This window comes from Ornithodoros turicata, chromosome 10, assembly GCF_037126465.1.
Source record: "Ornithodoros turicata isolate Travis chromosome 10, ASM3712646v1, whole genome shotgun sequence".
Classification (NCBI taxonomy): Eukaryota; Metazoa; Arthropoda; class Arachnida; order Ixodida; family Argasidae; genus Ornithodoros; species Ornithodoros turicata.
The window spans coordinates 18,947,530-18,972,135 of NC_088210.1; the positions used below are offsets into that span (position 1 = coordinate 18,947,530).

General features: G+C 49.3%; 4 protein-coding genes across 9 annotated transcripts; 2 read left to right on the forward strand and 2 right to left on the reverse strand.

Moving 5' to 3' along the window:
* Window positions 1–966: 966 nt before the first annotated feature.
* On the forward strand, window positions 967–6,355 carry LOC135370812 (carbonic anhydrase 1-like). Of its 4 annotated transcripts, none has more exons than XM_064604670.1 (8): window positions 971–1,092; window positions 1,233–1,319; window positions 1,579–1,665; window positions 3,696–3,857; window positions 3,955–4,103; window positions 4,731–4,820; window positions 4,865–5,101; window positions 6,056–6,355. In XM_064604670.1, exons 1-8 carry the CDS (start codon window positions 1,074–1,076, stop codon window positions 6,281–6,283), a joined length of 1,059 nt encoding a protein of 352 aa, XP_064460740.1. In that variant the 5' UTR covers window positions 971–1,073; the 3' UTR covers window positions 6,284–6,355. The 4 variants fall into 4 exon arrangements, with proteins under 4 accessions (XP_064460743.1, XP_064460740.1, XP_064460742.1 ...); XM_064604672.1 differs by having other exon boundaries at window positions 1,263–1,319; XM_064604671.1 differs by having other exon boundaries at window positions 975–1,092; window positions 4,880–5,101.
* Window positions 6,356–8,057: 1,702 nt separating this feature from the next.
* Window positions 8,058–9,771, reverse strand: LOC135370811 (solute carrier family 2, facilitated glucose transporter member 8-like). The gene has a single exon (XM_064604669.1). It carries the CDS (start codon window positions 9,689–9,691, stop codon window positions 8,180–8,182), a length of 1,512 nt encoding a protein of 503 aa, XP_064460739.1. The 5' UTR covers window positions 9,692–9,771; the 3' UTR covers window positions 8,058–8,179.
* Window positions 9,772–12,128: 2,357 nt separating this feature from the next.
* Window positions 12,129–15,006, forward strand: LOC135370240 (neprilysin-2-like). 2 transcript variants are annotated; one of them, XM_064603942.1, is made up of 3 exons: window positions 12,129–12,454; window positions 12,520–12,785; window positions 12,848–15,006. In XM_064603942.1, the coding sequence occupies exons 1-3, from the start codon at window positions 12,260–12,262 to the stop codon at window positions 14,970–14,972; spliced, it is 2,586 nt and encodes an 861-aa protein (XP_064460012.1). In that variant the 5' UTR covers window positions 12,129–12,259; the 3' UTR covers window positions 14,973–15,006. The 2 variants fall into 2 exon arrangements, with proteins under 2 accessions (XP_064460012.1, XP_064460013.1); XM_064603943.1 differs by having other exon boundaries at window positions 12,854–15,006.
* A 977-nt stretch (window positions 15,007–15,983) lies between these two features.
* On the reverse strand, window positions 15,984–22,666 carry LOC135370241 (uncharacterized). Of its 2 annotated transcripts, none has more exons than XM_064603945.1 (14): window positions 22,414–22,666; window positions 21,682–21,759; window positions 20,914–21,619; window positions 20,350–20,529; window positions 20,078–20,293; window positions 19,948–20,017; window positions 19,769–19,885; window positions 19,588–19,704; window positions 18,110–18,190; window positions 17,982–18,059; window positions 17,748–17,919; window positions 16,800–16,964; window positions 16,280–16,417; window positions 15,984–16,228 (listed from the first exon to the last, which is right to left on the reverse strand). In XM_064603945.1, the coding sequence occupies exons 1-14, from the start codon at window positions 22,540–22,542 to the stop codon at window positions 16,064–16,066; spliced, it is 2,412 nt and encodes an 803-aa protein (XP_064460015.1). In that variant the 5' UTR covers window positions 22,543–22,666; the 3' UTR covers window positions 15,984–16,063. The 2 variants fall into 2 exon arrangements, with proteins under 2 accessions (XP_064460015.1, XP_064460014.1); XM_064603944.1 differs by having other exon boundaries at window positions 21,682–21,828.
* Between the last annotated feature and the right edge of the window lie 1,940 nt (window positions 22,667–24,606).

Here is a 24,606-nt window from a genome sequence, read left to right on the forward strand (position 1 = left end):
GCCTTCTGCTCTCATCAGGGATGCCTGGGAACCTTCGAACATGACAGCAGCTCCAGTCGCTCCTTTTGATCTTTCGATTGGGTGCGAACTACGTGCTGAAAAGAACACGCGTCGTGATTAGCGTCGCGCGCAATCGGCTTCGTTCTTCTTCTTCTTCTTCTACCAATGAGATAATGGCCGTGAGCCACTAAGGGAGATTGGCCAGGACAAGAGGGGCGTGAGATGTTTGTTTATGTCTGTGCTTCGTTCTTCTTCTTCCTGGTATGCTTGCGTTCACTTCGATAGTGGCTCACGGCCATTATCTCATTGGTAGAAGAAGAAGAAGAAGATGTGGTCAGTACATCGTCATGCTATGGTGGGACTAGTCCCACCGTAGTCATGCCCTCTGTGAGGCCGACAACAGCGAGCTCTTTCAGCACCACCGCCAGTACATCATGCACGCGTTGTAAGCACTCTTGGGTGTTAGAAGGAACTGTATCGAGTTATACTTTATGCAGTGAATTTTCTATAAAACTAATTTGTAACTGTAATTAGTTACTTCTCTACAAAAGTGACGTGTAATCGTATAGCTATATGCATGGACAGCACAACGTGCCAAAACAAAGCATTTTATAGTTATATTTGATTCGTTTAATGCGTTTTTTTTTTTTCAAAAGGTAAAAGTAACTATACGTTTCTATAATGTGGTAACTGTAGCCGTAACTAGCACCACTTGTTGCACGTGCCTCAAGGTAGGACTGCGGATAATTTGGACCACCTGGGGTTCTTTTGACGTGCGCCGCAAATCTCCGACACAGTTTGCTGGAAGCTACCTCTCCCACATTGCTACCGCCCTCGGCTGGGATCGAACCCGTGATCTTGAGCTCAACAAGCCCACGTTACCGACTGAGCTACCGAGGACGGTCACCTCTTCTTCTTCTTCTTCCAGTGTGGCACACAACCAAAGACAACTTCTTCTTCTTCATCAGAAGCCCGCGTAGCTCCACCTTCTTGTGTACGAAATCCGCACGAGCGAAAATACGTGCTGCATAGCACGTGCACGCTCGAAGCCACCTGGTCCCAGAACACTGGCTATGTTTGCGGCTCTCGGCGGTATGGATGTGTTGTACGCGAAACGAATCGCACCGTAGTGGTACTCAAGCAACTCAGTAGTAACTCATAGCGTATACTTTGCTTCCCCCTTTGCGACTGCCCTGTCAAGGGCTCTGTTTAAACAGCTTCTGGTTTTACAGGCTGCGTGTTTTTCTGTATGACTTTCACAGTATCCGCTGATCTGTCACACGTGAGCGGTCTCCACCAATCGCTGCCATTCCTGGGCTGTAAGTGGAGTTCCTTTAATTACGCAGAGAGTACTATTGAGGTTGCTATATATATCCGCGCTCCCTGAGCTTCGCAGCAGGTGCAAGCACACATTGGTCGTCCTTGAGCCGCCTGCTACCATCCTTGCTGCCACTAACCATATGCTATTATACTAATGCTATATATTATATACTCTTATGTTTATAGTAAGCTACAGCAATCGCTACAAACTTGTTCTTTTCGCTCTTTGTCCGTCCTTCTTGATGTCCGTCTTAAAAGGGAAAGGAAAGGACTATTGCGATGGAAGCGACTGGACATATACGAAGCCGCAGTGCGCAAAACAAGGTGACATGGCTACAACTAAAGGTAAGCAAGCTAAGATAACACCGGCGATACGCTATACAGGGTGTTATTTTATTCGTTCTAGTTTTTTTAATATATAGAAAAGACGTCAGCAGCGCTGATACCATTTTGGCAGGCGAGCTTTGCGGCAGGGCGTACATCCTGCAGAACAGCGTATGCAACTATACTGGACGACTAATTCGCTAAAACTCATTAATTAATTAGATGTTTTCTGGGAAATGCGAAGTAGCAGAATAGACCTCTAGAAGAGAAACATCATCATGGCGAAGGTAGACAGACTGAAACCGAAAAAATCGGAATGAGGGGCCTGGGTTCCACGAATGGGCACTTGTTCGCTGCATCCTACTGAAAGAACACTGAGAAGCGAACGCACTTTGAGATACCAAATGTCTCTATGCGAATGAGCCGAAACCAGAACTACGTTCTTCTCGAGCGCAGAAACGACCACGACCATGATCTCTCTAGAGATGGTCATGGAAACGAGACGACATTCGCCTTATCTGGGCCGGAGAGCGGTCCAACAAATTAGCGCCTATTCCAATCAGCTCTCTCGCTCCAAAGCACGTGGACCCCCACATGGAATGCCTGTCGCTCTTTGTGCGCGTGCATAGCTCTGGTTTCGGCTCATTTGCATAGCAAAATTTGGCAATGTATATCTCACACGCTCACCATAGTTTTGGCGCACTATGGTCCTGCCCTTTGTGCCATTAAACGCATAATCTCTCTCTCTATGTCAACGTACGTTCGCTTCCCAGGGTGTTCAACAAGGACGACCGCTCGGCCGCATAACCCGCCTGCGAAAATGGCATCTTTGCTGCTCTCACAGCTCTGTAACGAATAAGAGACACCCTGTATATTTGTAACATCAACATTTGTACACATCCCCCCCCCCCTCCTGTAAGCTCGGTACTCTCTAGAGGTCGGTTTCTGGGGAAGTTACTGGTCCCCACTGCTGTCGTCCATCTAACGCCTTCTATTGAACACGGAGGTAACCCTCCCAGCAAACCACCGACTGCACACGACGTGCATAAGACGTCGCAACATGGATATTTGGATATCCAGTGGATTTTCGTGAGGGTCCAACTTACATCCACTGGATATCCATGGGAGCTGGACTTTACCCCTGTTTTCTGATCCTAGGAATCTCCAGACAGTCATTCATGGACATGTGGATATGATGTGGATATTGTACGGTGCCAGTATAAAAACCCCGTAATTCAGTAGTTTTGAAACTGTGTGTAGTTTGATCAGTAAGTATATTATAGTATCATAGCCCAAGGTTATTATTTAAGATGTTATTGTTAAAAATGCTCTCACCCCCCCCCAAAAAAAAAAAAACGCTAAAAAATAGCAGGCTCCCTTTTTGCCCCCTCCAGAGCGAGCGCGGATTTGAAGGGAGACCAGATCATTCGCAGTGGCCTCTCTTGACGAAATGGCCGGACGTCGGAGCATATACTGAAATACAAGTTACTACTACTACTACTACTACTACTACTACTACTACTACTACTACCACCACCACCACCACCACCACCACCACCAATTGTCCGCCGTACAGAAGGTCATTGGTGCCGTAGTGCATGCGCATAAACAATTGTGAAAAAGGGCAATTGTCTGCGATTTGCTCCTCACAATGCAGACGTGATTCTGTACGACCTTACGCTAAACTCTGAAGAAGAAAAAGTAAGGAGCTTCCATTGGTCTCCTCAAACGATATGCCCGATCATGGCGAGAGATTATTTGAGGAGTTCAATCTGAGTGAGTCCTCTCCGCACTGTCGTGCTTCTTCAGAAGGAGAGAAAGAAAGAAAGCGCGTGCATCGCGATTTCTTTCGCTTATACGAACGGCACAACGGATGAACCGCGTTCCTTTTGTGTTGGTGTTAAAGTAACGACATCTTCCATCTCACCAGGAGCAATATTGGCACTTTATCAACTTCAACCGACCACTATAAACTCTTACCTACGTCTCAAAAGCATTCAAGTGGATCGTCCTGCCACCTCACTGTTAATCTTGTACCATGTGCCATGCAGAGGCGAGTGAATGGGATTCCAAGTACAAGCAGTGCGGTGATAACCTCCAATCTCCTATCAAGATTAGCTTTATGCAAACCAGTTTCAAGAATTTCGAACCAATCCAGTTTTCCGGCTACGACGTGCCCTTCACTTTCTTCGTGGAGAATGGAGGAAATGCTTGTGAGCATCAAAAGCGCTGTTCTGGTCCTCGAACGCCAGATTTCTGTGTCGTCTGCTTTCTACGTTTGAAAGTAAGTTCAAGTTTTGTTGCCTGCAGTGTACATAACGCCACAAGAGGCTGACCTGGAATCTTACGGAGGACCTCTGTCAGTGCGCTACAATCTCTCCAAAGCGGTGTTTCACTTCGGAAACGGAACGGGCCACGGTTCCGAGCACAAGATAGACAACGAAATATTTGCTGCAGAGGTACGGTTCCGTGTGTGTGACTTGTAGCCCTGCGTTAACAAGGCAGCATTTGTAATGTCTATGATGTCCAAGGGCGCCTGGGGAGGAGCAGTGGTCCAAATTGAACAGTCAATGTCAAATAACTATCTTTCTCGTTGCAGAGAAAAAGTAATAAAATGAATGGTCCTTGGGTTGGAGAGAGAGGGGGAGAGTGGGAGTAAATTAAAGAATAACTACACCTTCTAGTTCCCTAGATTGCAATTACTTCCCTGACTCTGATATTTACTCCCCCAGCAAAGTAGTCTGTAAACTTCATATAAACTTCCGCACATTCAATCCCGAAAGGAACTAATGGTTACGGCCAGTGGCGGAGCCAAGCCGCGCGGGGGGGATCCCCCATCCCCCCCAAACTCTAGGTTATCACATTAGCTTTCCCCCTCCCCAGTTACGGCCTTCGACAAAGAAACCGAATTCCCCCCCCCCCCCCCCCCCCCCACACACACAAAGCGAGGGTCTGGCTCCGCGCGTCCCTGGATCGTGGATGTGGCACCGTACTTAGTCCCCTAAATGATTAAGAAAAAATACTCTACTATTTCTAAGAATGCAGGCGTGTACCTTGCTGGACAACTCAGTGTTTTGTTCTTGCAGCTGCAACTCCTGATCAGCTCGGAGAAGCCGACGTCTGGTTCTTGCTTCCTCAAAGGAAATGGAGTGGCGATCTTTGTCATATTATTCAAAGTAAGTATAAGAAGCCCCTCACTGTATAAGGCGAATGTATGCAGTGTTCCCGTTTTCAGCAACGCTCGCAGTCCAACCCATGGCTGGACCCGTTCATCAACGCCACCGATAATCTTCAGTACCGTGGGAACTGGACAAAAATGGTGATGCCGCTGTCGCATTTCCTGCCCAGCACAACTCTCGACTACTATCTCTATGCTGGCTCTCTGACATTTCCTCCTTGCACGAGCGGAATCACTGTGATTGTCTTCAGCACTCCAGTTCCCATAGGAGACTCGCAGGTAATTTAATTTTTTAAGAACTGTTCTCTTAATTAGATGGGTAGAAATCCAGCGAACCGATAGAATGTAGGAAGGGAGTTGCCTCAGGACAACTCCTGAGGCAACAGGTCCTGAGGCAACTCCCTTCCTGTTCTCTTAATTAGTACCGCGAAACGGCCGTGGCTTTGAGTGCTGTACAGACATGGACAGATGGAAAGAGGGCAGCAGGACGCAGGTGGGGAGGGTACTGTCCGTCCTGGGCACACTTCGGGGGCAAGCTTGTGCCGATACTTGTCTGGAAAGTTTGCCGGAAAACCGAGGGAGAACCTTCGTAGTTCCTTCCTGCATAGGAATCCTTCCTGCCTTCGGCATAGTCTCGGAGAAATCGCACTGATAAATTTCGCCTTCCATTTCACTGGAAAGCGTTGCGAAAAATATCCGAACGAGTGCCAATGTGTGTTCATCGGGGCCTGAACCCAGATCTGATTTTACTCTTCTCGATCTGAAATACTGAACCCTGGAAAATCCTGAGCCGTCAACGTGGTTCGTATTTTCGGGAGCAAGTTCTCCCACAGTTGCTTGTGGAACAGTGGAAGTTACAATTATTGGGGTTCGAGAATCACAGGTATTTTGCGATATGTGTAAAAAGGATTGTCCATTCGAGAGTATCTCACGCAATGACGATTAGTGTGTACTTCATGTGACGGACACAGAGTGCATGACGATGTATCTTCCCATGCTAGCCAACCACATCATTTGAAGCCTAAACAAACAATACGATTGAAGAGAAAAAGCCAGGATTCCTATGCGTCACGTGTAATCCAGTGACAAATTGTCACTAGGTCATATCACTGATAATGCGAAACGGGTTAATGAGCGTAACACAGGAGTGTGCCTCACTCCGAAATCCGCTGTCAGGAGCATGCGCCGCGGCTGAACACCCCAGAAATAACCAGGAGCTTTCTCTCATTCCAGTTGATGAAGCTACGAGGGAACCTCGTTGTGTATGTGAACAACTGCAAGAATGTGGTATACGGAAACCTGCGAGAGACGAGGAACCTCAGTAACCGCGTCGTCTACCGCTCTTTCAAGTTCATCGATACCAGTGGTGCGACTGTCGTCGTTGGTAGTAGTGTCAACAAGGTGGTCTGGATGACACTATGGACGCTTAGCGTCTTCTTGCGATATACCCTTGGCCGATAACGTCAACACGAAATTCTGACGTGATGCAAACGCAATAAAAGCACGTTACAATACAGTAACGTGATAAGTAGGCGATGCGTTTTGGGAGTACCACGTGAAAAGAAGCGCTTCGATGATCCTATTAGCAGAATGGAACAACTCGTCAGTCATCTTCATGGTTCATTGCCTGCGGTAATGTGTCTCCTCATCAGGGTTGCGGAATGGGGCCACCAATTCCATTCCAATTCCATTCCGAGGAATGGAGATTTGCGATAATTCCATTCCTTTCAATTCCTCGCAGTGAAAAGGTATGGTCAGTTCCCACTCCTGAAATGCCTTGGCAACCCAATTCCATTCCGTGAATTCCCTCAATAAAGAAAAGGACCGGTAATCACACCGGCAAGTCCAGCAGTGCTAGAGGAGATTGAAATTACCGAGCACGGAAAAAGCACAAAGACAAGGTCATTTCACTCTTGACCGTGTGCAGTTGCGGTGCAAAGGGTGCGAGGGCAGAAACCAGCACGTTGAAACCAAAACTGCCACCGGGGCACCCAGACCATTCCATTCTCATTCCTAGGACAGTTTCCGCCATTCCATTCAGGGCTCTGCTAAATCTGGAATGATTCCGGAATCATGCCAACTCCGGAGTGGCAACTCTGCAACCCTGCTCCTCTGATAGTGTGGACCCTGCAACCCTGATAGTGTGGACCGAAGTCCTATGTGACAATACAATTTGAAAAGTGCAAAATGAACTGTGTTTCTTGGTGACTTAATTGTTATTCAATCTATGATTTGCGAACCATCAATCTTAATGTTGTGACTGCCCCCCACCCCTAACGATGGCGTGCAGTGCAGATTGTGGCGACACACGCTGTAATTCGGAGTGTCTGTCTGCATAAGACACGGTTATACGGTCTTGAGGAATGTATTATGTGCAATACATGACATACAAAGTATCAAGCGTAAAAGATGGCTTTTATGTATGTCCGGCCTTTGGGATAACCATACAGTCCCAGCGTGGCAATGGCAGGTTTCTGCCTCTAGGAGTTTCTTTGGGCTTGTTGGTGTCAATTCATCACGTCCATAAATAAATCAATAAAAAGAGCTGCAAATACACACAACACACACATTTTCTGAAGCCTGAGTCAACAAAGACTGGGGGAGCAAGGCCGTTACGCATATCTTCATACCCGCAAAAAATATGATTCAGATTCAATATGAAGCTGGAAAGAACTGTAGTTTTTTTCCTCAAACACTCGTACGGTAACGCAAAACATTTGCTCTGAAAAGTAGCTCCCGAGAAGACACGTTTACAAACATGTGCGCAGCGCCGACGGTAGGGTGCCTGAATGCGCGCGCTCTCCTCCTTCGTCGGAGGAGAGAGAGCGCGCATTCAGGCACCCTAGCCGACGGACTATCCCAGCTCCACCTGGCGTGCTGCGACGTCAGATCATTCGAGCACTATCATTGGCTGCCGAGAATCGTCTGCTACGGCGCGGGAGCAAGACGACCGGTCGACTCCTTTGCTTTCGGACCTTCACACGTCGGATATGCGGCGCTATATACAACAGCAAGAAGAAAGGAAAGAAGAAAAAGGCGCGCGCCTCACTCTTCGGAAGGAGAGCCTTCGACCCGCGAGGTTGAAAGCTCTCTTGCGCAAGGATTGCGCACTGCACTCGTACTTTCCGTGGGAATATGTATCCCAAGTCTTGTAATTTGAAAACGGCAGGTAAGGTGGTTTGGGATACGTCACAGCTGCATAGGGCGACCTCCTGACTTGACCTGCACCACTATATCCTTCACGCCGTCGATTTATTCCGCGCTTACGACCGCTAAGATACAAGGATAAAATATTTCAGATATAAGTCAGAACAAGTGACCCGTCTCAAGTCTTCCACATTCTCACTTTGCGCGTTGTCAATGCTGCAGCGGAACGCCCAATACCGGCTGTTGTACGTTCAAAGCCACGACTCCTGGTCCTGCAGCCACAGGTAGAGCTCCGGCAGCGGCTGGATGTTCTAGCAGTTGGGGGTGATCACCGGGTCCAGGAGGAGGCGACTCCGGCTTGAGCGGCTCGTACGTGATCCCTCTGAATTGCATCTCGATCTCCTCGAGCGTTTTACCTTTCGTCTCTGGGACAGCTGCGAAAATAACAATGAACGACAGTGCCATGACGACCCCGAAGAACCAGTACGTCCCATGAGCCCCGAACAAGCTGAGCATACGATCGAACTCCTTCGTGACGACGAAGGCCATACCCCAGTTGACGCCCGTGCAGATACTAGACGCGATTCCTTTTACTCGCGCTGGCAAGAGCTCGCCCATCATGAGCCAGGGCACGGGGCCCATACCGCAGGAAAAACCGATGATGAACACTGAAAGGCACAAGAGGGGAAGCCAGGACATGTCGTTAACCGCTGCGTCGCCTTTTGTTTTTTTCATGTAGTGATATCCGCCTAACACTGCCAGGCTGATTCCGAGAAGGACGACGGATATGAGAAGCATCACCCTACGTCCACCCTTGTCCATCACCATGGTTGCCACTAATGTTGCTACCACTTGCACGACACCAATGATGACCATGCAAATCTCAGGGCGGATGTCGGTGCCAGCGTCCGCGAAAATTGATAACGCGTAGAACATGACGGCGTTGATACCGGACAGTTGCTGGCTGACCATGAGGAAGACACTGATCAAAATGGGCTTGTATATGAAGGGCTGAAGGAGTTCTTTCATCTTAAATTTTTCCACAGGGTTCATTTTGATGTTGTCTTCTATCGCTCGACATTCCGCTTCGTGGTCTTGGCTTTGGCTGTACAGAAATTTCAGCGCATTAAGGGCGTCTTCTCGCCTGCCTTGAATTAGCAGCCAGCGTGGTGACTCGACCATGAACAGCATCATGACAGCCATCAGACACGTCGGAGCCGTGGCAACAAGCGCCAAGGAACTCCAGCTCAGAAAGATTCCAAATATATACACAGCCAGTATGCCGATCGTCACCGACAGCTGTATCCCTGCTCCCAGGCTGCCGCGCACGTCAGGACGACTCGTCTCCGACACGTAGACAGGTACCACGAGCGAGATGAGTCCGGTGAAAAACCCTGCAATGACTCTGCCGCTGCAAAGCATGACGACGGACTTCGCTGTGGCGATGACCACCCATCCGCACGACAGGCCGATGCCGGAAAGTATTAAGCTTTTCTTGCGACCGAAGATGTCGGTGGGGAAGCCAGCTAGGAGTCCTCCAATAAGGGCTCCAATGGTTAGGAGGGACCCAAACCAACTCTTTTCGTCGTCGTTGATGGTTAGGGCGTCGGTGGCATTGGCTTTCTGCAGACTCGGAATGGCAGGGGAGGAGTAACCGAGGTTTGTTCCCATTCCTACGGAGCCAAGCCATGCCGCAAAAGCGGCTATGATGAAGAGCTCCATTTGCGTACCCACAGCCTTCTTCTTCTACTACTTCTGCTTAAAATGGGCGGCGCATAGCCCAAAGCCTGCACAAGCTTCTTCTTCTTCTTCATCCTCGGGGAAATGGCCGTGGCTGCACAAGCTCGCGGAGACGCCGATCATGTTCTTCTTCTTCGATCTTCGAATATAGCGGTTATTCACAGTCGGTAACGTGTTGGCTTGCTGAGCTCAAGTAGCTCAAGATCGCGGGCTCAAGCCCGACTGAGGCCAGTAGCGATGTGGGGGAGATAAACATTTCTTCCAGCATCGTGTGTCGGAGATTTCCGGCGCACGTCAAAAGAACCCGGCTGGTCGAAATTATCCAGCGGTCCTACCCCCTGCGTGCAACGTATCGCCATACTATAGGCAGACAAACCTGGCGTGCAATATCACGGCACCATTATTATACCAGCTCGTGTACCGGCTTGCGTGGCTCAGTGGTTAGTGCGCTGGCTATGTCACGTCGAGACTGGGAGGTACTCGGGTTCAAATCCCTGAGGTTTTTCCTGGACGCTTTCAGACACATGTCGGAACAGTGCCCTTAGAAGTCGGTCCAGGACGCACATTCCCCCAGGCCGTCAGTCGTGACGCTGCTCACCTTTGTGAGGCGAGCCCTTTCACCTTTCACGGGTGAGAGAGGAAGAGGGCAGTGGAGAGTTTTGAGAGTAAGGGAAAGTACGTCACGGAGAGGAAGCCAATCTACGCGTCCCGCGGCGGGTGACGTCACGGAGAGGAGCACATACGTGGAAGCGGTCTCGGCGGCGTGCCCGATACGCGGGCGAGTCTGAACCTGCTGGTGTGCAAGGGGCGCGTATGGGCTGAATTCAAGTACCGGGTACGAGTGCCGGGCCACGTAGGCGCTAAAAGAAGACGGACTGTGAGCTAAGGCGACGAGCTGCCGAAACCACGAAACAACGCAAGCAACGTCAGGCAGCGGGTGCCGCTGCTCGGCGGATCCTGAATGCTAACGCATATCCGCCGCATTAATTACATTAATCGTCCTTCAAGTTTTTATTACTTGGGCGTTGCATGTGTGTTATAATCTTATAGATCACGTTGGCATGTGTACGGCTGTGGCGAAAATTTTTGAACATAATGACCCCGGAGGCGTCTACTGGTATCAAAGATGGAGGCGAAGCTAAAGTCGCACAACGCTGAGATCACAGAACATTCGAAGTAAGGTGAGTAGAGTATGTGGGAAGATACATAATACTGGTAATAGAGATGGGGGCTTCGGTGCTGATACGTTTCCGGTCCCAGAATAGACTTATAGGGAGGCTCATGCAAGGATTCGAAAAAAATTAGGTGAGCATCATACCGAACACGAACCACCCCCTCGATACCGAATCCAGTATTCGCATTCATTTTGCGCCAGTAATTAATTCGTAAATGATGACAATAGCAAACCAAAACCGAAATGCGAAGCGCAGAGAACGGAGCTCCATGCAATACCGTGACGTCATCCAACATTGTCGTCTGCTTCCCAATCCCAACCTGCATTTTCCCTTTCCGGATGCCGGATGATGTCAGCAGTGTGTTGCTTTCAGTACCTTCTGGCTTCACAGAGGCGGAGCGCTCGATTCGTAATAAATCCGCTTGAATAAAATATGCGCAGTTTTGGAACGAGATATTTCGTACACACGTTCCTGATATCCTAAAGGTTACGGGTATACCACAACCTTTGTAGTGATTTTGTTACGAAGTCCCCAGACAGAATAGAATTAGAAAGTTAGCGGTTTGTCATTTTAGCTACAACGCAAACACAGTGTAGACTAGCGAAGGACATAGAGAAGGCCAATCAGACACTTCGTTATTTTATTATTTTATAATTATAAATGTCAGGAGTGTCAAGTTCATGTCGGCCACTTGAGAGTGGCAGGCGTCACAGGATGTCAGAGGCGCAGCTGCAGTAGGATTGTAAACTCTTATTTCGTACAGCGGCGCTGCGTAGGGATATGCGTGGGCTACTTCTTCTGTTGTAGTTCGTTCTTCATTTTATTTTCGTAACTCGTCAGACAAGACCACTAAACTTATCAACAGAGCTCAAGACAACACATGCAGTGGCTACCGAAGAGTTGGCCCCTACCGAAGTGGCCCCTGTCAGTCGCAAACCGCTATACGACGTTTACAGCTGTTCGAAGATCTCAGCTTATTGTGAGTCGAACCTGAAATTGATAAACTACCGCAACTGCCATCATGGTCTGCTAGTAGCGCCAATCGGGGATATCCATCGTGTTCGCGCCGAAATGGTAATTATACATCATGGTTAATTAGACGACATTTGTCCAAACTATTTTCACAGCCTCGGAAGTACCAATTAACAAGACTAGGAGCCATTTCTTTTCTCTCTCTTTTAATGCTTTTCCAGTCCCGTGCGTGCACATATGTGGACATTAGCGTCATTGTCATCGTCATTTAAAGGATCGATGGGGTAGAAGAAGCCATCTTTTGATTGGACGAAGAAGAAGGAGGAGGAGGATACGTTCTGTTTTCGTCTCGCTCCCTTATCCCATATTTGCTGTTGCCTTTTGCATCACCTGTAGAACTAAAATGTATCCAAGCTTTCCTCCGCGCTATTTACCCATGAAGACGAGATCCCTTCCAGCAGACGCAGGCCTGTGCCCTGAAACGAAGCATAGTTCATCCGCAGGTTCTACAACGTCGATGGTTCCTGGAATCACTGGCACTTCCACAGCGCAGTCCAGGGGTGACAATAGTGGAGAGAGCAGTCGTTCTACAGTCAGGGTAAAGCCTCGGAAGAATTCGCATTCTATTTGTTATTGTTTTTACCTGCGAATATTTCATTGCAGCTGGATGACGGTGATGGAGATGGTTATCCGCGCGCCGGTCCGAAGCGTAGAGTCTTCATCATGGGCTCGGTGGTCGTGTTCCTTGCGTGCATGCTAGCTGTGTTTGCAAGCACCTTACGTGTCGGCATCGGAAGTGAGTCCCACAAGGAGCCCGCACGACCATCGCCGAGGAGCTCTGTGAAGGAACCGTCCAGCTTACCGACGGCCGCCTCAAGGAAAACGTCCGACTTCTACTTCAATAACACCTCCGCCACATCAGAGACCAGGTATGCGTATTTAAAAGGGATGTATAGTTTAATTTAATTCGTGTGATGACACTTGTGGTTAGTCGCAGGGCCGGCAACTTGTTTCACATGGTTCTCAGCCGCACTTTGACTACAACATCCCCACGCGTTACGGCTGGCCGCAAGTGGAACGTCTCAACGTGCTGGTCTGAAGCATGTATGGAGGAAGCCGCTTCCATAAGAGCTGCGACCGAACTGGCGCTGGATCCCTGCGACGACTTCTACGCGTACGCCTGTTCCCGCTGGACACATGCAAGGCCCCTGCCCAGCGGGCATGCCGTGTCGTCCGTGGACGACGACCTCCTCGATGTTTTCACTTTGGACATCTTCAATGCTCTCACTAAGCCGTCCCCACAACCGGTATACGAGCAACTGCGCTCGCTTCTTCTTTCTTGCGCCATATCGGGAGACGAAGATTTCCGAGCATTGGCAAGAAGTGCCCTCGTGACTGCGGGGCTGGACCGCTGGCCATACGACGGTGCGGGAAATTTTTCAATCTCGGCAACAATCGGCCGCATGATACGAGATTTCTCGTTCGATCCACTTTTCGGTTTGAGAGAGGTACCTGACCCGGCATCGTCGACGGGATTTCGAAGAGCGTACGCCTTTACGGGACCGGCCCCCATTATTAACGAGGGCTGGCAGGATAACTGGGATTATACGTTCATTCGTCTCGCTTACGAGGAGATCGTTGATGCTTTGGATGAGAAGTCCCTCTATGACCCACTTGAGACAGAGCGCCAACTTGTCTTGGCCGTGGACAAGACGCCAAATGATATCGCTGTGAAACTTAGGAACTGCACGCGGTCGTCAGTCAGCGAGCTGCCAAATTTGGATTTCATATCATGGGATGAACTGTTCTCACAATTGACAGCCGGGAATCAGCTGGACATAAACGAAACAACTGTGCTCCTGCCAGACCCATCTCTTTTCAAAAGGTTCAATGAAAGTATGCTGCTGCGCGGGCAATCGTCCAAAACTAAAATGGCGAACTACTTGGGATTTAGGATTCTGCTTCTGTTATCGCCCTTCGCCACAACAGCCGACGACGCGAACTCACCAGCTAGTCTTGCCTACGCGCGCCATACCTCTTATCCGTTCAGCTTAAACGAATACGAAACGTGCATTCGGTTTATGGACAAGGTGGAACCAGTAATTGCTATGCGTCGCCTGCGAGAAGATGCTCCACAAGTGGTCTCCAAACTCGGCGACCGACGAGACGTGAATGACCTGGTCAATTTTTTGCGCAAGGAACTTAAAGCGTGCCTAATGTCCAGCTCCCTTTTGTTCACTGCAGTAACAGCGGACGTCGTCAGACGTCTTCTTGCATTTCTGGACGACGTCGCGTGGCAAGTCTTTGAGCCGGATCTTCTGGAACATTCCTGGACCTTTAAGAAGCTGGTTGCAGCGTACACGCAGCTCAAGGCTTCGAAGACAGGACTGCTAGACTTCATCCGGACAACGTCCCAGTTGAGGCGTGAATCAACAAGCGACGTCTTAGCTGCACACTGGTGGGGCGGCATTCTTCGTACCACAGCTAACCTTCCTTTTCCTTCCCGAGTTCTCGAGATTCCCTTTCCTGTCTTCAACTTCCAGAAGAGCAGCGATGTGTCCGTTAGACACTTGCGAATCCCTCGTGTGGCTCCAAGGATATACCGCGCCGTGTACAAGGCCCTTTACGTTGCCAGCTCCAACATGGCGCTCGAGAACGTCACATGGAGTCCGTTACAGTTCTTCGATGACACGGCGGACTGCCTGGCAGACCAGTACGCGGGCATGCAGTGGAAGCAGGGAAACACGTCGGATAGCGTTACCGCTACTCGGCGTTCTTACAGTGACCTGTTCGACGCTTTGGCTCTGGGGTCGGCAACTGACGCGTACAGCGCCTACGTTTCTGAGAAGCAGAAGACGTACCGGTTGAATGGCCTCCAGTTGTACGACTCCACCCAGGTGTTTTTCATCGAATACGCTCGAAACCTTTGCGAGGTTAGCGATCCAAGATACGTGGAAGCCTTACTTCAGCGAAGCGAAGACTCCAGCAGTCCGGCCTGGTACACAGTAAATGGTCCCCTCATGAACACGTGGGAATTCGCGAGGGCGTTCAGTTGCCGCTCTGGCACTTTTATGAACCCGATACACAAGTGTCCCCTCGTGCGAAAACGTCGATAAATTTTATCGTAATAAACTCCGTTCAATATGCTCATGCGACGGTAATGTGTAGAGTAGACGTGTAGACGTGCGGCGGCAGAGTGTTTATTTTTAGGTTTTACAGAAAAGCTAATGATGAAAAAGACGAAAAAGAAGAAATGACGTTGACGGCATGATTCTATGTGGCGTAGTTTTACGGAATATGCGCATACTACTTCAATGTATTTGCTGTAATGTATTCAATGTTTTACTTGGGCAGCTGCTCGCCGCATAACACGTAGACACCTCACTGCACCAAAAATAATTCTTTGGGATTTTTTTAGTGCTCCCAGCACGAACGACATGATTTTCCCGCTAGTACGCGAACTACAATGTAATCAGTGTCAGCAAGTCTCTCTTGATCTTTTTTCAGTACACCGACCTGAAATCCAGTAGAATTACTGAAATTGTCGACCTGGCGACACTGCTCCGTGGACGCCGGTTGCAGCCGGCACAGACGACGCGCTGCCGCCTGTTCGAGCGCCCGCGAACAAATTTGAAAACAGCCAATCACTCGGAAAACAAATTCATCCTCATGGGAACCAATCAGTAAGCACTAGCCACCGACATCCGATGACGTGAAACGCATGAAGCGCCTCACTTTATCCGGCAAAGGAACCCGCGAGTTTCGGGCCCTCGGCGCAAGCGCGGTGAGTGGAAAGGGAAGGAGGGGGCGCGGCGTCGGCGCGCCATGGGTTATGAAAGCTGTGCGAAGGAGCGGCGGCGAAAGGCAGGTGAGGCTGCGACGCCAAGCTGAATCGAAGGAAGCCCGAAAGGCTCGTTTGGCTGCGGATGCTGTCCTGAGTTATCGTTGTGAAGGAGAGTTCCCAAAGCGTTTTAATGCTGGTTTTAAGGGTTTAAAAGGTAACGCATTTTTAACATCGCATTACCTCGGCGACTCCAATAGACAACTTCCGCACCGTAAGGTAAGCCTCATGCAATTGCCTTACTGTAATCCCAGTCGATAACCCCATTCATCATCTTCAAAATAAAGTTGTTCGAGAATATATTCAAACAATTGTTTCCCAAATGGTATTCGTGTCAAAACATTTCGACGTCACAATAAACTTGGATCAGCTTTGGTGCAATGGCGCCCTGGACAGCGGCAAGGTACCGTTGATGGACGTTGAGTTGTTCTCATAGGCAACGTTCCACTGGAAGACGTACCACCCAGCGAAGTTAGTCGTCAATGCAATGACCACAGCAGTCGTCGCCTTTACAACGAGGCCGGGAAACACCTGCAATGACGCAATTAGCACTGCACGAAGAATAGTATGAGTCACCATTACCGTGCTTGGCGGGCCCACGTCGGCCATGTCGTACAGAAGGGCCATGGCTATACTGGAGGTGGGCAGAATCAGAGTCGTGGATGCCGCTAGCGTCAGCGGTACCTCCAGGTACATTGGGTGACAAGGGATATCGCGCGCCTAGAAGAAGAGGAGGAAGAGGATAATCTAGAACCCATATTCTCCAATAGTGTAACGTTAGGATCTCTAACTGGAAATCGGGGGACGCAGGTTCAACACTTTGTGCCTGCCTCGAATTTCTTCATTGGAGCGACACCCTAGCGGCAAACGGGAGCGGACACATACTGATAGGTGCACAGAACAGCCAGACACCCGTTTCTTATTCGACAGCTTTCTGTTACCCAGCAGGGGGCCGCTCGGACGAAGAAATACGCCAGTGCCGCTTTCCGTAGACTTTCCTCCCAAGCTGTACTACCGAAGTCTTGAAGCGTGAACTTTTTGTATCCGCTGTATGCTATATCTATGCTGCACCCTAAAACGTGAACAAAGCTTTTGAACATACAAGTTCAGTGACAATGGGGAGCAAGACAGAGACAGTCCCAACGCTGCTGATGAACTCGGTGAATAGACAGGAGGTGCATATGAGAAGAAACTGCGCCAGCAACGGGTTCGATCCACTCAGATGGGTCCGCAACAGTTGCTTGATCCAACTCTGCTCTACGATTTCCTGAAACAAAAGTGAATCTGAATACGTGGAACATCGGGTCACGGCGACCACGTCAAATATTGCTGCTGAGCGCTATAAAGACGAGGAAATAAGAAGGGAACACAACACATGCGCAATTCTGCTACTGAGCGCTATAAAGACGAGGACATAAGAAAGGAACACAACACATGCGCTAACAAGCCCAAATTTCGTCACTCGACCACGTCAAGCAGCGGCCCCAAGCGGGGCATGGGTAACCGCGGCATTGTGGTTTTAGAGAACTGAGTGTTGGTCGAACCGACATAGCTCATCCTATATTATGGGGGGCTCTTTTACTCTTTGTTGTGGCCAGTGATTTCCCCAGAAATTGACCTCTGGGCGGAGGGGACGATCTTCCAACGGGGTGGCGAGTTATGCAGTTCATTCACTGACGTCAACCCTCCAGAGGGCACTAGCATCGAAACGGCGAACTCGTCACGATGTAGGTCCCTCGAAGGTTGAGGACTGTTAACGTTGAAAACATGGAAACTGGCGGTGAATGCGATGTGGGTGCAGGCCTTTACAGTAAAAACCTGAGGACCTACGTTATGGCGGCAAATCTGCTAGAGACAGTAGCGTTCTTCTGCAGATGACGTTATGTGAATAAACCCTATATGTACATGAGACATGTTTACGGTTATATGCATTGGTAGCATTGGGCAGTGAGCATCACTGGTTGGGGCAGTGTTCTTTATCGCAGGAGTTGCCGGGACAAACGCGACCGCCTCGCCCTAGCATGGCCCTAGAGGTAACGGCTTCACGCACCTCCCATCCAGACTTCAACGCATAGACACTTCCGATGAGAAGCACGGCGCCCCAGGGTAGTTTGCTTATGATGTTAATCACCGTCTGGTCGTTCGCTTCGTTCAGCCTGGCGGGCAACAGAAACAGCATGACAACAAGACCGTAGTCAATGGCCAGATGCGGTTCCGATTCCCTGCGTGGAAGTTTCGTAGTCAGCACCTGCGGTTCTGTGCACGCCACTAAACGTCCACGAACCCTGTTAATATGCGCCACACACTGCTCATGCGCAATAGCCATATTGCGAAGCAGACGATGGGGGCTTTCTCTGGGACTCTGAAAAGGACATTTGCGTTGGGATACGACATGATTATCGAAGTTGTTACCTTATTTGTCCCATGATCATCTCGTTGTCAGCAATTATTTCCCGTATCTCTCGCTCTGCGTCAGGTCCAGGTTTCGCGTCGCTGCAATTGTTAGCGAAAGCGGTCTATTTTTTGGGTTTGAAAATTCAAAGGTGTACAAGAGACAATTGATGTTCTGAGGCTGGAATACACAGAAGGGACAAATACATATAAAGCCTCAAGGTGCCTAAGAAATTAACGATGAAAGATGGAAGTCACTGAAAAGGTAGGACTCGAACCCACATCTTCTGGATTACCTGGTAGAGCCCTGGACCGGTAATCCAGATGATGTGGGTTCGAGTCCTACAGCTGGCTAACCCTTTCAGTGGCTTCCATCTTTCATCATTAATTTCTTAGGCACCTTGAGGCTTTGTATGTATTTGTCCCTTCTGTGTGTTCCAGCCTCTGAACATCAATTGTCTCTTGTTCAACTGATGCCGCTCGCGTCGATCCCGTCGTATGAATGTGTGTACGAGTGAGAAAAATGTAAGAGTGAAAGGAGGATGAGTGAGAGAGAGTGGTTGGTTTGTCCCTTCAGATGGGACGCACCCTTGGAAGTCGCGGAGAAGGCGTGTTAGCTTAGCTCAATTGGTAGAGCCCCGGACCGGCAATCCAGAAGATGTGGGTTCGAGTCCTACAGCTGGCTAACCTTTTCAGTGACTTCCATCTTTCATCAAATTTGAAGACAAACGATATTGCTCTCCTGATCCAGTGGCAGATCCGGGGGGAGAGGGGAAGCTTTCATTGCACACTTTTTGCACTAAGTTTTCCCCTCTCCCCTCCCTCTCCCCCCTCGAAAAACGAAAAAAAAAATGAAAATGCATGTTTGAATCCGACCTACTGACCACTGTCCTGACCTACTCAGAGCACAGGCCCCAGCCGCCTTGTGTGTCCCGCGTCATCACAATGGTAACGACAGAAGATAACGAATTCCCCATGTCAGCCCAGCTTTTATTAGATTTGCCGTCCCGTTTGAGAGGTCTCGCCGCTTCGTGAGCATGTCGTTACCGCTCTTGGGTGAAAAATGAGTCACCCTCCCACCTGCCTTCGAGGTCTCTATACGGGCGGGCGCATCCGTGCAATGTCCGCTGTTTACCCCGCCATTATTATTACGTATAACGCCAGTTGAGCTCATCGTGGAGTCAACGTGCTGTTTGTAGACAATCAAAACAATAGTTATTCAATGCACAGACCCCCGACCCGACCTACCGGCATAACCCGAACCCTCATTTCTAGCCACAGTGTGTATTCGACTATGCAGAATAATCTAGCTATATGCGGAGTTTCTAGGAGGAAACTCAGTATAGACTCCAAGGGGCAGTCTCTGAAGAGGACAATAGATGATAAGAGGATGTACCGTGTCGCTGCTGAAAGCATGCGCGGATCTAAGGGTGGGAGATCTGGATGTCCTGCACACTTTATTCATGTACCTTTAGTCCAGATATTTAATGATCACTTACAAGAACGGGTAGAGCTGGTGTTCGAGACACGGCACAGCAACAGCTACGGCGGAGAGCGCAGCTGGAAGCGACAGTATTAGCCACTTGCCCTCGTGAATATCGGTAACGTTGAACGTCCTGGTAAAGAACGAATAAATGCACGCGACTCGTATAGGATGTGTCTGACAATACATTCACTCACCTGCTTGCGTATTCGAAAAAGAAGGTGTTGGACGGGCTCCTCGGCAGAACTATAGAGGCGACAACATTGAGGAGCACGATGCCATACATCAGATGGCCCTGCATGACGACGTACCGCCTGCAAAGTGTTTACAAAGTGAATCTTCGACAAAGGTGCCCTTTACTTGGGCCCTGACTTACGAGGTCTTCCATGTCACGATGCTGTGCAAAATCACGCTTTCTTTCACGAATGTTTCAAGGAACTCTGGGCCTGAATACATAGTTTCAGTTAGGAACAACTCCCTCAAGTATCGTGCTTTTGGTAACGTACAGTGTTGCGAAGGAGGTGGTTTCTTTCGCGGCGGCGGCGATGGTGAACGACTTATGTCGAGTGAAATACGGGTCTTCCTTCTAGACTTCAGTGTCTCGCTGGATGAAGTGGGGAGAATCATCGCAGCCTCAGTGATCAGGTCATGTCTCTGGCTCACGGCATCATCTTGTATGCTGACTCCTCGCGCGCTGGCTTGTGTGCCAATTTTTTTTACGTCTGTTGATGACAATCATGTTTTTTTTTTTTTTTCACCAATCAGTAGCGATACTCACCATGTAGTGGGGCCTCATGGGATGGCGCGTCGTCGATCTTCTCCTGCTTTGCTCTGTTACCTTCAGAGTGTTTTTCCTCCGTTTCTAACGTCGTGGCAGGCCGTTGCAGACTCGTTTTTGTAGCTTGGTCGAGTTTGTCACTCACCACAGCTTTTGTCCCGTGATTGGTGATCTTACACGCTGCATTCGCAAGGAGAGCTGCATATGTTACTCTGAACAATAACTAGGCTACATTAGAAATTTTGAATATTCGCAGATACGTCTAGTTTACACTTCACAAATAGTTCTATGGTACTGTCCTTCGTTCTCTTGCTCGTTATTCTGATATCGTTCTCTAAATGGATTCTAGAGCTTGTGCACATCAGTCCTCTTGAGTCTTGAATGCCTAAAGTCAGTCACGATCATAGTTCAGGAACTGGAGAAACCTGCGGGACGCGGACTGGGTGTGTGCCCTTTCTTAGTATAGTATGGAGGGGTTGACATCTGTCACATCACCACACATTACACAACACCACAATCATCATCACTACAATAAGGTGTTGTTGTCCTAACAGGATTACTTACTCGCTGATGCCATTTCTGAGACTGGTCCTTGAGGCGCTGTTTCCCTCTGCTGTGCCTGCTCCGGTTGCGATTCGCTGCAGGATTTACGCCTCTTTAAGAACCCGGATGAAATAGTTTCGATCTCGTTGACAGTCTCGACGTGACGTTCTTTATGTGCATCCCGTTGTTCACCGTGTCCCTCGCTAAAGCCATCGGCGGGAAAATCACTGCGAGTAAGGAATATCGGAACGTCCACCGATTCAGGCTGAAGGGTTGTTGCTAAGCTGGACAACGCGGCAGGGGCCTCACCGGGCACATCACCTGTCCCCTCAGAGGACACCCCGCCTTCTATGTCCATGTCGCACGGCATTTCCATTTCGGGCAGTGCACATTCTTCGCACAGCACGTAATCCTGCAGGTTCTTGCGCAATCTCGTCGGCATGTGGCAAGTGGCCGTGTCAAAGAGAACCTTACGTTGCACACGCTGGATTTCGTCCATCTTCAGCACGGCAACGATTTTCTCGCATACCGCGAACAAGACGAGCATGGCAGCGAGTGACTCGAGGAAGAACGCAGCAATGAAGGACATTCCCACGAGGCTGTAAAGAAGGAAACGTGCACGTGTGCCTACGTGTTGGATTATCTTGTAGGCACAACGGGAATACAGGCTGGTGGATTGCACGGATACCACTATGATCAAAGATGCGAGTGCTTGTAGTTGGGACATCTGAAAGGAAACGTTCTAGTCAGCGACGTGTGACCACATTTATGACGTCCGGGTGTACTCACGGAAAAATAATACGGCGAAATACTGTCAGTTCGGATTGAGTCGGAGGAGAGGAATACGAGAGGCAGAAAGGCGGTAAGCTGCACGGGGATCACGTTAGTGATGTACATGATTGTCATTGCAATAGCGCAGTTCCTAAAAGCGCTAGCCTGCAAAGAGACAACGTTAGAAGGCTGAAGAAAAGGGAATCAACTAAACGACAACGACACTTATACCAGCGGCGGTAGCGGGGTGGAGGAGGCGTTTGTGAGTCTGTGTCGGGTCAGATCAAGTTAGATTAGGTTAGGTCAGGTTAGGCCAGATCAAGTTGGGCCGGGTCAGGTTGGGTTAGGTTAGGTTAGGTTACGCTCGGTTAGCCGGAAGAACAATTTAGGAGACAGGACTATGTGGGCTGTGCCGGCACCAAACTGTTCCACCGAAGTGTCTTTGCAACGTCTCAGTACGACGCGACACCAGTGGCGTATCTAGAGCTACCTGCGCCCATGGCAACATGGTTAACATGATGTCCTTGGGGATGCGTTTTCGTGTGGTCCGCACTAGGTTTCACACTACAACCTCTCTAATGGCGGTTGCTTTAGATCATTTGTGAATGTGCCAGGTTGAGTGCCTCACCTGGCACATTCACACCCGACCACATAATGGCGCCCCTGTTCACCTGGCGCCCATGGCACCTGTCCACACCTGCCACACCCTAGATACGCCACTGCGCGACACTCGACTATTGCGTCACGTACCGTATTGTCTTGTAATATGGAAGGTATGAGGATGGCCAGTACGCCGGTCCCGATCAGATACAGCCCAAGGGAAAGCAGCCACTTGTAGGCGTACTGGCGTACTGTAGGCGACTTGGGACGAGCGGGCATTGGTTCGGTTCTGATGGTTCCGTGATGCAGTCAGGGTTCTCTCTACTGTAGTCTTAATTGCCACTGATGAGGAAACAGAATGTCGAGTGGAAGATCGCGAGACATACAACTTCTTCTGCCTTCATGCACGAGCGCACCAGGCTGTTGCCGGGGGTAACGCAACTACAGGGTGCTTCAACGTGTTATTAATTCCTGTAAAAAAATCTACTTGTCCGGGAAAGATGTGGTCAACGCTGTTTTTCTTCTGGGAACTATTAGCCACGACTTGCGTCGGTCAATTAGTTTTTTCTTCGCGGGAAATTTAATTTTCAGAGTTAAACTGGAAATTTTGCAAGTGAAGACAACGCTTTTTGTCTGGAACCGACAGCCCATGTAGGGGATACCCCAAACCCCTCACCGTGTAGTCACACAAGCGACATATACTCACGGGAGATCCTAGTGGAAGAAAAATCGAAAACCGTCGGTGGTGGTGGTGGTGGGTGGGTGGTGGATGGTGTAAGGGCTCGCCGTTGTCGGCCCCACAGAGGTGGGCAACGTCACGACTGACGCCCTGGAGGAATGTGCGTCCTGGGCCGACTTCTAAGGGAACTGTGCCGACATATGTCTGAAAACGTCTGAGGAAAACCCAGGAAAAACCCCAGACAGCACAGCCGGCACCGAGATTCGGCCATCGGCCTGAGCACGACCTACTAGACTATATATAACGACCATGTCAGAGGCACCCTTCCCAGCGCCGCATCTGGAAGCTAGCGGTGGCCCTACTCATCGGCCCGGTTATTGCTTTTTCAATTTCTGCAATACTTTGTATTTCAGCATACCTTAGTATTTTTGTACAAGTGGCGTATGTCCCACGGGAGATGCTTCTTTCTAAAGTTGATCATCATTCTACGCGTTTCCAGGCCTGTTGCTGTCGTCTGCTACGGCAGTCGTACGTCCGCTTCTGCGCGTTCAAAATCAAAATTCAAATTTCCGTTGTCCAATCACGATGCAGATCTCGCGAGTCGATGAGTGGCGCCACTAGCGGATCGTGCGGATGGGCTCCTGATAGTGGATGACGATCATGACATGGTCGTTAACATCTATAGTAGGTCGTGGTCCTGAGACGCGCAATGCGGCGGCCACCCTCATTTCGCAGTCATGAAGTGTTGTGCCCCAGCCCTTAGGAAAAACAGAAAGAGAAACGATACGCGGTGGCACAGGGATGCTACTCGTATTATCAGCGGCAACGGCTAGTGTGACACCGAGAGGGGAGGCTGAAGGGGTGGGCCAGGGCTCCCTCTCACACTGTGCTTCAAGCCACTGCAAAATGAGCGTGGCAGGCACTTTGTGCATCTCAGAACGACGAATTATTTCGAATATATATATTGTAGCTGCTACCAGTGGAAGAGGGTCTTTGAGTGGGTTGGGGTATTCCGTACATGGCAGATATAGTCTATCTCAGAAAAAAAATAAAATAAAGAAGCATGAGAAAAAAAAAACGTTCCCTTCACTTTGCAAAAATTTGAGTTTAATTCTGAAAATTAAACTTCCCTAAATAAAAAAGCGAATTAAAACCGACGCAAGTCGTGGCAAAACTTCCCAGAAGATAAGTATACCGTCAGCGGCATCTTTTTCGGACAGAGTATTTTTTTACGAATTAGGTGAGACACCCTGTACATCGTAATCTCTGTTGTGCTACTCTGAGATTTCGTTTGTTCGGTTAATTGTAGTCTATAATATGGTAAATATATGCATGACATATAGCGCACAGACGTAGGTTTCACTACGTCCTGTTTCCTCGCAGAATATGAAGACTTTCGTTGCCCTTTAGCATTCCTTCCGCGGAATCTCCCCTGTATACTGAGCACCGATGTCGTTTGTCGTGTGTTTTAGTGCCTTACGCAAGACCTACTACATTATGAAACCACCCATTAATATCATCTTAAAATAAAGTTGTTGTTGTTGTTGTTCTACATTATAGCTATCATGTCATAATCCGCAACTCCTATGCAACTTTTTGTTCGCTCGTTCCTCCATAGGGGCGCTATGCATCGGCCCGTGGGATCTTCATCATGATGGTGGTTT

What these genes read in the sequence shown, in the direction of transcription:
- LOC135370812 (XM_064604670.1), top strand. An exon ending in TGACATGGCTACAACTAAAG is followed by an intron (nt 1,666 to 3,695) that starts GTAAGCAAGCTA and finishes TGTGCCATGCAG; the next exon opens with AGGCGAGTGAATGGGATTCC. An exon ending in GGAGAATGGAGGAAATGCTT is followed by an intron (nt 3,858 to 3,954) that starts GTGAGCATCAAA and finishes TGTTGCCTGCAG; the next exon opens with TGTACATAACGCCACAAGAG.
- LOC135370811 (XM_064604669.1), bottom strand. Translation starts at nt 9,691, where the DNA reads ATGGAGCTCTTCATCATAGCCGCTTTTGCGGCATGGCTTGGCTCCGTA.
- LOC135370240 (XM_064603942.1), top strand. Translation starts at nt 12,260, where the DNA reads ATGTATCCAAGCTTTCCTCCGCGCTATTTACCCATGAAGACGAGATCC. An exon ending in GCAGTCGTTCTACAGTCAGG is followed by an intron (nt 12,455 to 12,519) that starts GTAAAGCCTCGG and finishes ATTTCATTGCAG; the next exon opens with CTGGATGACGGTGATGGAGA. An exon ending in TCCGCCACATCAGAGACCAG is followed by an intron (nt 12,786 to 12,847) that starts GTATGCGTATTT and finishes ACTTGTGGTTAG; the next exon opens with TCGCAGGGCCGGCAACTTGT.
- LOC135370241 (XM_064603944.1), bottom strand. Translation starts at nt 22,542, where the DNA reads ATGCCCGCTCGTCCCAAGTCGCCTACAGTACGCCAGTACGCCTACAAG. An exon ending in CCATGAGGCCCCACTACATG is followed by an intron (nt 20,294 to 20,349) that starts GTGAGTATCGCT and finishes TGTCATCAACAG; the next exon opens with ACGTAAAAAAAATTGGCACA. An exon ending in ATCGTGACATGGAAGACCTC is followed by an intron (nt 19,886 to 19,947) that starts GTAAGTCAGGGC and finishes AACACTTTGCAG; the next exon opens with GCGGTACGTCGTCATGCAGG.